The sequence below is a fragment of the Ipomoea triloba genome, chromosome 4 (genome assembly GCF_003576645.1).
Source record: "Ipomoea triloba cultivar NCNSP0323 chromosome 4, ASM357664v1".
NCBI lineage: Eukaryota > Viridiplantae > Streptophyta > Magnoliopsida > Solanales > Convolvulaceae > Ipomoea > Ipomoea triloba.
The window spans coordinates 14,403,918-14,416,842 of record NC_044919.1 but is presented as its reverse complement, the minus strand read 5'-3'; the positions used below and the strand labels follow the sequence as shown (position 1 = coordinate 14,416,842).

General features: G+C 42.9%; 1 protein-coding gene across 1 annotated transcript in view; it reads right to left on the bottom strand.

The window, feature by feature from the left end:
* The window catches only part of LOC116015858, a 17,259-nt gene extending 4,664 nt beyond the window's left edge, over positions 1-12,595 (bottom strand). The window contains exons 1-2 of the mRNA XM_031256028.1: positions 12,174-12,595; positions 11,710-11,913 (exon numbers count right to left, since the gene is read on the bottom strand). Of these exons, the coding sequence (XP_031111888.1) occupies positions 11,710-11,722 (13 nt within the window). The 5' untranslated portion in view covers positions 11,723-11,913; positions 12,174-12,595. The remainder of the gene's footprint in view (positions 1-11,709; positions 11,914-12,173) is intronic.
* Between the last annotated feature and the right edge of the window lie 330 nt (positions 12,596-12,925).

The following is a 12,925-nucleotide window of genomic DNA, read 5'->3' as shown; positions in this document are numbered from 1 at the left end:
TCCACCTCTCGACTGACTTCCTGAGGTTCAGCAGGGACACTGGGATCAGAGCTCGAAGGTAGCTCCATATCAGGTGCTTCCCGGTTTCCACCTGAGGGATGGATCACTTCTTGCTTTTCACCTCTCGAACCTGGAGCCTCAGCTTCAGCTGCTGGTAANCTGGTAAGATAGGAATGGCCAAGGTGGGAGTCTCTGTATCAGATGCTTCCCGGTTTCCATCTGATTGAGGTTCCCCCTCAACACTACCTCTCGAACTTCCATCTGATTGAGGTTCCCCCTCAACACTACCTCTCGAACCAGCGCTGGGAACGTGATCATCTACTGGAGGAGTTGATTCATCGGCAGGTGCTTCTCGGTTTCCACCTTCTTGAACCTCAACTCTCGAACCAGCAGGGTTCTCCTCATTTTGCTCTTGTTGCTCACTTGTTTGCACTTCAGTATGCTCTGGTGAATCTGGAATATCTATTATCTCAGGAGCAACTAGTGCACTCCACCTTTCCCTATTAACTATATCGATGGGAAAGCCTGGGAGTTGGAGCAACAAAATTTCACCCTCTCGAACTGTCTGAGCTTCATCTGTTGCATTCGAGGGTGTGGACTCAGGTGGTGGCAGTAGTAAGACAGAGTTAGGTGCCACCTCATGTGCTTCAGAGGTCTCGGATTCACCTCTCGAAGCTACCTGGTCTTCTAGAGCAGATTCACTCACTTGGGACAAGGGGATTGCTGCAGTTGGAGTAGGAGTGTCAGCATCATTTCGAGCAACCCCAGAGGTCTCTCCTGGACCTCTCGTGTGTTCTACACTTTGTCCCAAGGATAGTGCTGTGGCAAGCCTGATATCCTCTCGAAATTGAGCATCTAGTTCAGGATCTTCTTCAGGCTCGGCTTCATCTTCTTGTGCATCAACAGCTATGCCCTTTCCTTTGTCAGATCGACCAAGATTACTCCTGATTACTTGCATCTCATGGGCACGGTTTTGAAGCTCGTCGGCTGGGATTTCAGTGAGATCTAACCAGTTTAGTGCAAATCGTTCCTCAGCCTCCATCTCTGCTGCTCTTGAGATCAATTGATCAAAGGGACCTGTTCTCCAGTTGATCCAACGAAGTACTCTGGAGAAGTCGTCCAAACTCGATACATTCTCAACACTTTGATTCAATCGAGATGTGATTTCAGCATTCAGCTCATCAGAGTCAGCAGGTAGGATTTCTGTTGCTGATGCACACTCCACAGCTTGTTCAGTTATCTCTCGAACAACCGAGAGATCATGTGTCAACCCATCATTCAGAAAAGCTTGCACTGGGTTCCTGACCACAGTGCCCTGACCATCAGCAGCCACCACACAATCTAGATCTTCAGCTGCTGGAATATCTACCTCTCGAACCACCTGTCGTGGTTCCTCAACAATACCCTGTACTGGATCACTGATCCCAGTACCTTCAACTTCTCGAGCCTCCTCTTGAGGCAAACCAACAGATTCATCACCATCCTCAGCACCATCAACAGCAAGTATATCAACACTTAAAGTTCCTGACAGGGACTTGGTAGGGGGCACTCTCTCAACCTCAGTGGCCAGTGTAGCCTGAGGTTCCCCCTGGGCTTGTGCCCTGTCCTCAAATGGTACTTGTATAACGGACGGTGTCACCTCTCGAACCTGGGTGACAGCAGCAGTCTTGGTCCTCTTGGCCTTCCTTTTCAATTCAACCCTCTTGACTAGGGTGTCCAAAAGCTCGTCATCAGAGCGCTTCTCCTTAGCTGGGGCTTTCCTTTTGCCCCTTCCCTTAGGCTTTGAGGGTGAAGATGCATCCTTAGCACCTTTTGCCTTAGCTTGAGGTTTCGTTCTACCCATATAGGTATTCCGATGAACCTCTCGCCCTTCCCTCAGTTCGAAGCCCTTCAGTCTCAATAGAAATTGAACAACAAAGCCAAAACCAACCTTTTTGTAGATTGTCAGGTCGGAGTTGGAAACTGAGCTCTGCACTTGGTGTTTGAGGCAGTCGAAGATGATGTGAGCCCAGTCCAACTTGTTGTTGTTCCAGATGGCGTGGAGGATTTTCAGAGTGTCCAGATTGACTTCGTCTGTTCCGGACACCTTGCCGAGGATGAATTTTATGATGAGCTCGGCGGCTAGGGCAAACCTCTCCTTCAAATGAAATCTGCGGAGGGCAGAGGATGCTCTGGGTGGTGCAGTCTCCAATCGGATTTTGTCCCAAAACTCCTGCTTATCCATGTTGTAGTCCGATAGGTGCTTGACTGCCTCCTCCGACGTAGCAAAGTCGAATGCTGCTCGTAAATCACCCACAGAGATTGTTATGTCTATTTCGTTGAAGCGGCTTTCAATCTTGCCCTTCGTGACCTTGGCATGAGCGAACCATTCTGTGTAGTCGAGGTCATGAATGGTTCGGTAGTCATGCGTCATGTACCGCATTAGTCCTGCCTTCTCAAATTTCTTCAGGACTCTCTCCGCCATTGTTGGATTTGGCGAGTGGGTGATGAAGCCATCTTTGTCAAGGATGCTTCCTGCCTTGACTTGTTTAATCTGAGAGCGTATGTGGTCTAGCTCTCTCTGGTATGCACTGGAGGATGAAGATGAAGATGAAGAAGATGATGATTCAGACGCCATTGAAGAAAGTTTGTGTGTTTTGGAGGGAATGTGTACAGCGTCTAAGGATTTGGGGATTTTGGGTATATGGTTTTGAGTTTGAATCCGGGTAAAGAAGAAGGATTTTGCTTTTATATTAGGCGGATTCGGGTTGGATATATGGGTAGGGTTGAGAGTTTGACCCGTGGAAGGATCCCGGTTGATTTAAAAGATGTGAGAAGTCAGAAATACCCCTGATAACGGTCAGCTTATAAGGTATTTTGGTAAGGGTATTTCGGCAAAGTATAGAACGGTTTAAGCTTTGAGACAGTGGAGTATTGATATTTTAAAATAAGCATGCTCCCACTAATCAAGATAATGCCCTTAAGTGCGAAAAACCGTCAGTAACCGATGACCACGTGGCTAGCATTTATGTCCAAAGATAGCCGTTCCACCTCATATATCCGTTGAGCTTATCAAATTCACCTTTCGAAGGTGAATGATCTCCCTCATGAGTTTAAGGATCTTCCCCCTGAGTGATTGATCCCTAGACCTCCTTATTCTTCCGTCTTGATCTGGTTAAGGATCTTCCCCCTGAGTGATTGATCCCTAACCCTCCTTATTCCTCCATCTTTATCTGGTTAGGGATCTTCCCTTTGATCCCTAACCCTCCTTATTCCTCCGTCTTGATCTGGTTAAGGATCTTCCCTTGGATCCCTAACCCTCCTTATTCCTCCGTCTTGATCTGGTTAAGGATCTTCCCTTGGATCCCTAACCCTCCTTATTCCTCCATCTTGATCTGGTTAGGGATCTTCCCTTTGATCCCTAACCCTCCTTATTCCTCCATTCAGAGATATCAGTTTGTTATCTTTCGAAGTGACCTCTCGAACTACCCTTCTTCGAGACATAATGTATGTAGACAAACTGATCGGGTGACCTATCGAACTACCTTTCGAACACAGATTGCGAGAGAAACAAGTTTGATTCATTTAAAAGATATCACTTGGAACATATCCTTAAGTTCATTTAGTGATTTCCAGATACATTACATATGAATCAATATCCTATTAAATTCCCTAGAAACTTTTGTTTGGCCTTGGTCAGCCTAATAGGAATCTATCGTTAAGGCGGGAACTAGCCATCTAAAGTCCTATTTGTCTAATAACAGAACTGGGGGTGGCTATTCCCTTTTCTTATTCTTCTCTCCGGAGCTGCTTACTATAGTTGGGAGTGACCATCTTCATCGCTAATCCTCTTAATGTCTTTGGATTAGGTATGATCATCCCTTTGGCTGCTGCAGACCTCAGAAAGTCCCATCTGGTCTTCCTCTCCGTTTCCCTTGGTTCTCCATTTGGTTGAGGAAGGCCCTTTTCCAGAATGTGCAGCAGTAGGAGTCCCTCTTGTGCAGGACTCTTCTCCCGATTCCAGTATCCCATCGTTGTGGATCTCCTCGTATTTGGGGATCCATTCACCTTGGATGGGAATAGGATACTTGCTTGGATTATCAGGAAGCTCCGTAATCTGTTCACCCTTCGTTGATTCTGGATAGTTTTCTCCTTGAAAATCTTTAGACTTGACTGCCGGTTTCTTTCCTCTATAAAAGAATGGAACATCATCTTTTCCTTTCTTTTTCTCCATGGGAAGTTGATGGTATGAACTTCTGAAAGAAACCCTCTTATTTATAGCCCAATAGGGTTACCACTGTTGAGTCACGGGATGCAATATGAATGACCATTCAATGCTTGTGTAACTCCAAAGCTGCCATAAAGTTGATGAAACCGCCCCTCACATGCGAAACAGTTCATGGCACTAAATACAAGAAGATAAGATTTGACCATTCAACCCAACTCTATCATTCCCAATTCTAACCTTAGTTGAGAGAATCTATTTTCACATAACGCTTTTGTGAAAATATCTGCTAGTTGCTCCTCCGTTGCAACAGATTCCAAAGTGATGTCCTTTTTCTCAACGTGGTCTCGGATGAAGTGATACTTAATATCAATATGCTTTGTTCTGGAATGTAACACTGGATTGTGGGTGATGGCAATAGCACTTGTATTGTCACACATGATCTTAACCTCCTTACACTCAATCCCATAATCCAGTAATTGTTGCTTCATCCATAAAATCTGAGCACAGCAACTTCCAGCTGCTACATACTCTGCCTCAGCGGTGCTTGTAGCTATTGAATGCTGTTTCTTGCTAAACCATGAGACAAGTCTTCCACCTAGAAACTGACATGTCCCTGATGTGCTCTTTCGATCTATCTTACAACCGGCAAAGTCCGCATCTGAATAACCCATAAGTTCGAAAGATCCACCTTTCGAATACCAGAGCCCAACACTCTGCGTACCCTTTAGATATCTAAGAATCTTTTTGGATGCATTTAGGTGACTTTCCTTAGGACTTGCCTGAAATCTAGCACATACACCTACTGCAAAGGATATGTCTGGTCTACTTGCAGTTAAATAAAGAAGAGATCCGATGATACCTCGATAAGTGGTTTGATCGACCTCTCGACCTTCGCTGTCGACATCGATACGTAGAGAGGTTCCCATAGGTACTTTGACTGAGGATTTCCCTTCTATGTTGTATTTCCTGAGCAGATCCTTGGTGTATTTCTCCTGGTTGATGAAGATACCTTCCTTAAGCTGTCTCACTTGTAGTCCAAGGAAGTAGTTGAGCTCTCCCATCATGCTCATCTCGAACTTTCCTTTCATCAAACTGGAGAACTTCTCGCACAAGTCTGGATTGGTGCTACCAAAAATGATATCGTCCACATAGATTTGCACCAATAAGATGTGATCCCCATCCTTAATTCTAAACAATGTTTTGTCCACTAGGCCTTTGGTGAACCCACACTGAAGTAGAAAAGAGGATAAGGTATCATACCAAGCTCTCGGAGCTTGTTTTAAGCCGTAAAGTGCCTTCTTTAATTTGTATACTTTGTCAGCTCCCACGTCCTTCAAGAAACCCGGAGGTTGTTCAACGTACACCTCTTCTTCGAGAAGTCCGTTCAGAAAAGCGCTCTTGACATCCATTTGATATACCTTAAAGTCTTTGAAGGCGGCATATGCGAGAAAGATGCGTATGGCTTCGAGACGTGCCACTGGAGCGAAGGTTTCATCAAAATCTATTCCTTCCTCCTGACAGTAGCCTTTGGCAACAAGTCTGGCCTTGTTCCTAACAATAACTCCATCCTCATTCATCTTGTTTCTGAAAACCCACTTTGTACCAATGACATTCTGATGATGAGGTCTCGGAACTAGTTCCCAAACGTCGTTCCTCTCGAACTGATGAAGCTCCTCTTGCATTGCTTGCACCCAATCTGCGTCGCTTAGAGCCTCATCGATCACCTTAGGCTCTATTTGAGACAGAAAACAAGCAAACATGCTTTCTCTGTAAGCTGATCTGGTTCGAACTCTGTCACGTACATCTCCGATCACTTGATCAGCAGGGTGATTTCTCAGCCATCTTAGGTCGGGTTGCGGCTCCTCAGTTGATACTTCCATTGAAGGTTGAGATATGGGTTGAACATCTATGATCTGAATTTGATCAACTGAGTTAGGAGCTTTCTTCTTGGTAGACTCTTCATCATCTGATTCTGACTGGAGTTCTGCTACGTCTCGAACTATCGACTGCTTGTCTTCGAGAGGTAAGTTTGATCTCTCGATAGACTCTGGCTGATCTTCCTCAGCAGCTTCCGTTGTCTTTGATGGTTGATCTGTTGATGCCCTTTCATCGAAGGTAATATGTATGGACTCTTCAACCACCAAACTCCGCTTGTTGAAGACTCTGAGTGCTTTGCTTGTCGATGAGTATCCCAGAAATACTCCATCATCTGCCTTTTCTTCAAAAGTTCTTCGTTGAGTCTTCCCATTGTTGTGAATATAGCATTTGCATCCGAATGAGTGGAAGTGGCTTACATTCGGTTTTCTTCCATTCCACAACTCATATGGAGTCTTTCCAACTCCTTTTACTATCAAGGACCGATTTTGGGTGTAGCACGCTGTGTTGATTGCTTCTGCCCAAAATCCTTGTGATATGTTGGCTTGCGAGAGCATGGTCCTTGCGGCTTCTTTGAGAGTTCTGTTCCTTCTTTCAGCAACCCCGTTTTGTTGAGGTGTTCGAGCAGCTGATAGTTGATGATGAATTCCGTTCTCGTTGCAGTAGCTCTCGATTACTTGATTAACGAACTCTCCACCTTGATCTGACCGGATCTTTAGTATCGAGACTTCCTTTTCAACTTGAACTTGTTTCAAGAGATTTGGTAGGGCAATTTTTGTCTCGCTTTTCTTGGTTAAGAACACGGTCCAAGTGAATCTTGTGTAGTCATCCACTACCACAAGAGTGTACTTCTTTCCCTTTATGCTGGGTGGATCCACTGGGCCAAATAAGTCCATGTGAAGAAGACTTAATGGTCTAGTGGATGATGTCTCGGCTTTGCTCTTGAAAGAAGATTTGATCTATTTGCAACGTTGACATGCCTCACAGATTTTATCCTTTCGAAACGTCACTTTGGGCAGTCCTTCCACTAAGTTCCTCTTAGTAAGCTTGTTGATAGTCTTGAAGTTCAGATGACTAAGCTTACTATGCCAATCCCAGCATAAATCTTCCTTGCTCCTTGCTAGCATACATAGGGATGGTTTTGCAGACCTCCAATCCACTATGTACATGTTTCCTTTCCTTGCTGCTTCCAAGACGACTTCGAGAGATTCCTCGTTCATAATCTGACATTTGCTTTTGGTGAAGACAACTTTGTGGCCTTTGTCACAGAACTGGCTTGTACTAAGGAGATTGAACTTGAGCCCCTCAACGTAGGATACTCCTTTAATAACCAGCTCATTCTTTTGGATTTCACCAACAGCTCTTGTGCGCCCCTTCTTCTCGTTGTCGCCAAATGTCACCAAGGGACCTTCGATAGGTTGGATGTTCTCAATCAGTGTTAGATTTCCAGTCATATGTCTCGAACATCCACTGTCAATGAACCACACGTCCCTGGTGTCCTGCAAGGAAATCAAGCAAGTTTAGGTACCCAAACTTTGGGTCCTGGTGGGTTAGTGAGTTTAGGCATCCATTTATACCTTGTGCCCATTATTCCAGGCCTAGGCGCAATGTAGCCATTGTACGTTTGATAATTATAAGGAATGCTAGCAAAGGTTTTAGGCCTCTTTGGTGCATAAATCAACTTAGGTAGAGACTTTTCGACCGGCTTATGCACCATGCCTTTCATACGCTGTTTGGTCATGTGAAATTGCTGAAAGTGAGGTTTCTTCCAGAACTTGTGATTTGATGACCAATTATCACTAGATGGATAGAGTCTTCCTTTCTCCATCCGTGAGTTCCTAACTATGTGGATCTCAGACCTTCCATATTTGCCTTGAGGTGCATTATATGGAGTGTAGCTCTTTTTGTACTTGGAATGGCCTTGCGAAAGATAGCAAGGTGATCTCTCGATATTGTTTACCCGGCCATTCTTCGTAGCTTTCCTATACTTTCTATTGCTGGTGTATAGGGACGGTTTATGAATAGCTACTCTGGTCTTTTCTGTTGGTCCTTTATGACCTTTATTTGGTTTGGGTTGAGATCCTTCATTTCTTGAAGTTCCCAAACCATTGGTCTGTTTATCTCTCGAGAGATGGTCTTGATGGAACCCTAGCCCGGTTCTATCACTTGTAGGTCTGTGATCATTCACCATTTTCTCCATAGCTTTGGAGGAATTAGAGTATGATGCTATAACCTTTCTAAGATCCTTTTCTGTGATCTCTCGAGTTTTGCACTCTTCAGTTAGTTGGATTATTTTAGCTTCTAACTCACTTACTTTGAGAGTTAGCTTCGAATTCTCTTTCGAGACGTTCTTAAGCATATCTCTTTCAGCAGTTAGCTTGCTGTTTTCATCCATCACTCTAGCATGAGTGCTATTGGCGATGTTAAGGTTCCTTCTGAGCGATTCCAACATCTCGAAGGGGTCCTCATCGCTTTTAAATGAAGAACAACGAGAGGTAGAAGTAGAGCAGCGAGATGTAGGAGTAGAGGTTACCTCGTTGTCAATGGCCATTAGGCATTGATTCTCCTCTTCCTCGGTGTATAAGCAGATGAGCCCCCTCTCATCCTCTGAGCTGCTGCTGCTTTCGCTGGAGCTCGACGTCTCGGACTCCTCGATTGTCCTCTCGAATTCTTCAGCAACAAGCGCCTTCCTGCGCTGATACGTCTTTGATGATCCTTTGAAGCCACCTTGTGTTGGCTTCTCCCTGGATTCCTCTATTCTCTTGGAATCCTTGCCTTCTTGGCCCTGATGCTTGCTTACTAGTGGGTAAGGGCATTCGGCCTTGAAATGTCCCGGTCTTCTGCAGTTGTAGCATAGACCCTGATTTTCCTCCTCCGTCCTTCTGGATGGATATCTCTCATTTTTCCTTCTTGAGGAGGAAGGTGAACTTTTGTTGCTCTCCTGGTTCATCTTCATGTATTTCCTGAACTTTCTCACAAAGAGAGCAAACTGTTCGTCAGACATAACATTCATAGGATTAGAGTCTGACCTTGAAGATGTGGATGGTTGCTCAGCAACAAGTGCTACGTTTCGTCGATCCACAATGTCCTCATCTCTTGGGAACATCTCGAACTCGAAGGCTTTGAGATCCCGGAAGAGTTTGTCTGTTGTGGTTTCCTTCAGATCTCGGTGATCTCTCATCGTGATCACCTTTACTTCCCACTCCTTAGTGAGGCCACGTAAGACCTTCAGGTTCAGCTCCTTTTGTGGGATCTCCTTTTCAAGGTCACTGATCTCGGTTGTGAGCTTCATGAACCGAGACTCCATGCTGTCGATGCTCTCTCCTGGCTTCATCTTGAAGTCTTCGAACTTCTTCATGGCCACGGTGAGCTTGTTTTCCTTTTCCTGTTCGTCACCTTCACCAATTAACATCAAAGTATCCCATACCTCTTTTGCCGTTTTGCACTTCCTCACTTTTGGGAAGATGGTTTCATCTATAGCTCTGAAGAGAATATCCTTGGCAATATTGTCCAGGTTGTTTCTCTTCCTATCATCACTGGTCCATTCTTCCCTAGGTTTTGGGATGTACTTTGGTGTTTCTTGGGTTTGAACTGCAGCAGTATTAACCATTAGGATCTTGACTGGTCCAGAAGTTATAACCTCGGCCATCTCATCATGGAGGGCTGATAAGTACGCAAGCATGCGTGTTTTCCAGTCGTCAAACCTGCTAAGATCAAAGAGAAGATGTCTCGACAACATGCTGTCCATATTGAAAAATTATCTCGTGCTCTGAAAATATTTAAGAAGATTTTTCAAAGAAGGATCTCTAGGCAATATAAACAAAGGTTTATATCGATCAGAGAACTTGCTCTGATACCAATTGTTGGTCCCAAGGGGATGGGGTACAAGTATAGGGGGGGGGGTGAATAGACTTGTATAAGATTTTGCAAATCTTTTCGACCTCTCGTGTGTATTGAACTTAGGATGTTTAGGTTCGATACCTCACGAGGTGAAGACAAAGTTTTATGCGCAGCGGAAATGTTATCCCCTTTTAGTTAGCACGAATTTGGGTTAGTTCGAGAGGTGTGATTATATGCAGTGCAATCGAGAAGTTAGAGAGAGATAAAAACAGAAAGTAAATGCAAGAGAGATTTTTAAGTGGTTCGGCCAACCCGCCTACGTCCACTCTTCTTCCAGAAACTCCCTGGAAGGATTGCACTAAAAACTTCCCTTATTTAGTACAATATCGAGCGCTTGAGCTTTGATCACGAAGCCCGCCTCAAGCCTCAGGTTTTTCGCCCCGCTTCCAGTTACTCCACCTCTCGAGCACTTGACCTTTGATCACCAAGCCCGCGTCAAGCCTCAGGTTTCTTTCGCTCGGACAGCAGCCAGGATACTCCGCCTCCCTTGCTTAATCCAAAGCAAGACGTTGTTGATAGTCACAGTTGAATGTAACAATCTCCAATCTGACCACAAGCTATCGTTGAATCAGCTTTGATGTAGAGCAGCTTTGGTCACCTTCTGGATGTATAACAGTTTAGCTTTGTAACTCTCTTCGAACACTAAGATGTGTTCTCTCGCTGTATTGAATATCAGGATGATATTCCAAGTTAAGCACTTTGCACTAGAACGTTTTATTAGACACCTCTTGTTAACCTCTTGACCTCTTTCACAACCCCTTGTTTTTCACTTCTTTTTTTCTTTGTGTCTTTACGTCCTTATATATGAGAGTAGAGGAATAATTCCGTTGGAGGGAAAAGTATTCCGTTTGAAATTTGTCTCCCATGCTGATCATGGGTCTTGCATATTTTCAGCATATTTCATGGAGTGGTGATCTTGTAACTTGAACCTCTTTGTCTTGTAGTGAATGTTCCATAGTTCACTTTTCTTGAGTCCATGCTCCACTTTCGTCTTTTGGTAAAAGTTACTCTTTTTATATTCCCATTATTCCTTGTTTGTAGGGAATCAGACCACTTCAGCATTGGTGCACCTTTTGACCGTTTGTGGTGGAGGTCTGACGTGTCATTCACTTCCGTCCATTTTGAAACCTCCCGCTCAGCACCTCTTCAATATTTTATCTCCATGATATTCTTCTTCTCCAAACTTAGAGTATTTTGTCTGCACATGTTGACTAACATTCAGCCTCTTGGAGAAGTGCCGGTTTATCGAGACCACAAAAGATGTCTCGACCACTTGATGTTTCAATCCCATGTATCGAGAGGTCTATCTCTCGAATATTCTTTACGTCTCGAACTCGATAGGTATATCGAGAGGTCCTAACCTCTCGAACTTGGCTTGTGTCTCGAGACTTAGTTGATGTCTCGTAGACCCTTATTCCTCCAGAGTTGTCTCGTGCCTGCTTCTGATCTATCTGTTTGCTTACAACACGAAAACTTCTAAGTTGTTCAAACAAGTTTACCTTAAGCTTAAATATTTCCCGAGTTGAGCTCAAATTACCCGGTTGTATTTTCGCTCTTAGTTTACTTATCGAACTTACATTGTTTAGCCTATGTATCGAGACTTGGGGATTCTTACTTAACAGTTGGTATCATCAAAACCTATTACATGATGTTCCTAACATACATCTCTAAAAAAACAGTCAAAGCAGCCACAATCCTTTTTCTTCTTTCAGCAATTCTAGTTATACCCAAACGAGCCATGACTGCATTAATTAGGAAAAAAACATGATTGGATTGGTATTTTGTGCATAATTAGGCCAAATAAAATAGTATGAAGCAAGATGCATAGATTACGTACAGTATGTACACTACTGCAGATTTCCTAACAATACTGCAAATTAGCTTTTATCCCTTCCTTCTTTCAGACGTTGGCTTTTAATTAACCAAAAACACTACACACATCAAAATCCAATTAATTCTACTTTCACAAATAAAAGCATACTTCATATATACATACTGTACGTACAGTATATAAATACACATTACATACACAAATATATATATATATTTAAGCAAATAAACAAACAACACAGATTCTGCTCACCTAAGTATTTTAAGCAATCTTTAACCAAGTAATCTTTAATCTATCCACAAATAAAATACAAAGTGGAATTAAAAAAAAAAAACAAAGATGTTAGAAGAAATCACTTACCCAAGGCTCTTGCTACGGTAAAATGGCTATAGTGCTTGAACTATGGACTATGGTGTTGATAAAAGAGGAAGAAAGACGCGAGAAGAAAGAAGAAGGCACCGATGGGAAGAACAGAGAAGAAAGCAATAAACGGCCGAAAGAAAAGAGAATGAGGAAACGGTAGAAGGGAGCAAGAAATAACCCTAGATTTGCCATTTATATGTATGTAATTAAGAGAGAAGTACATGGGTAAATTAGTCCTAAAACCAGAATTTTTCTTCCCACCTGCAACGGAAAAAAAAAAACCACCTTTCCCCACAGATTTTGTTTTCCTGAGAAATGCAGAACTATACTTCCATTGGAAAACAAATTCCAATCAACCAAACCTTGGAAAAGACCAATTTCTTTGATTTATGGGAACCTACTTCCCATGGAAAACTTTTTCATGCGAACCAAACATGGCCTAATATCTAATAAGTTATTTAATTAAAATTAAAGTGTTTAATAAAATTAATAGTTGAATTAGTTGATAAAAGTAAAAAAAAAAAAAACATAAAATGATAGACTAAGATATTAGAATTTTGATTAATAAAAGGTAGTTGGTGTCATTTTTTGTAATTTACTAAAAATAAAAATGTTTAAAAATCAGTAGCTTATTTTTAAACGCTACTTGAGATAGCATTTCAAAATAAGTTATCTGTATGTTTTACCAAACATAGTATACTTATAACTTATTTATAACTTAAAATAAGTTATAATCTCTAAAATAAACT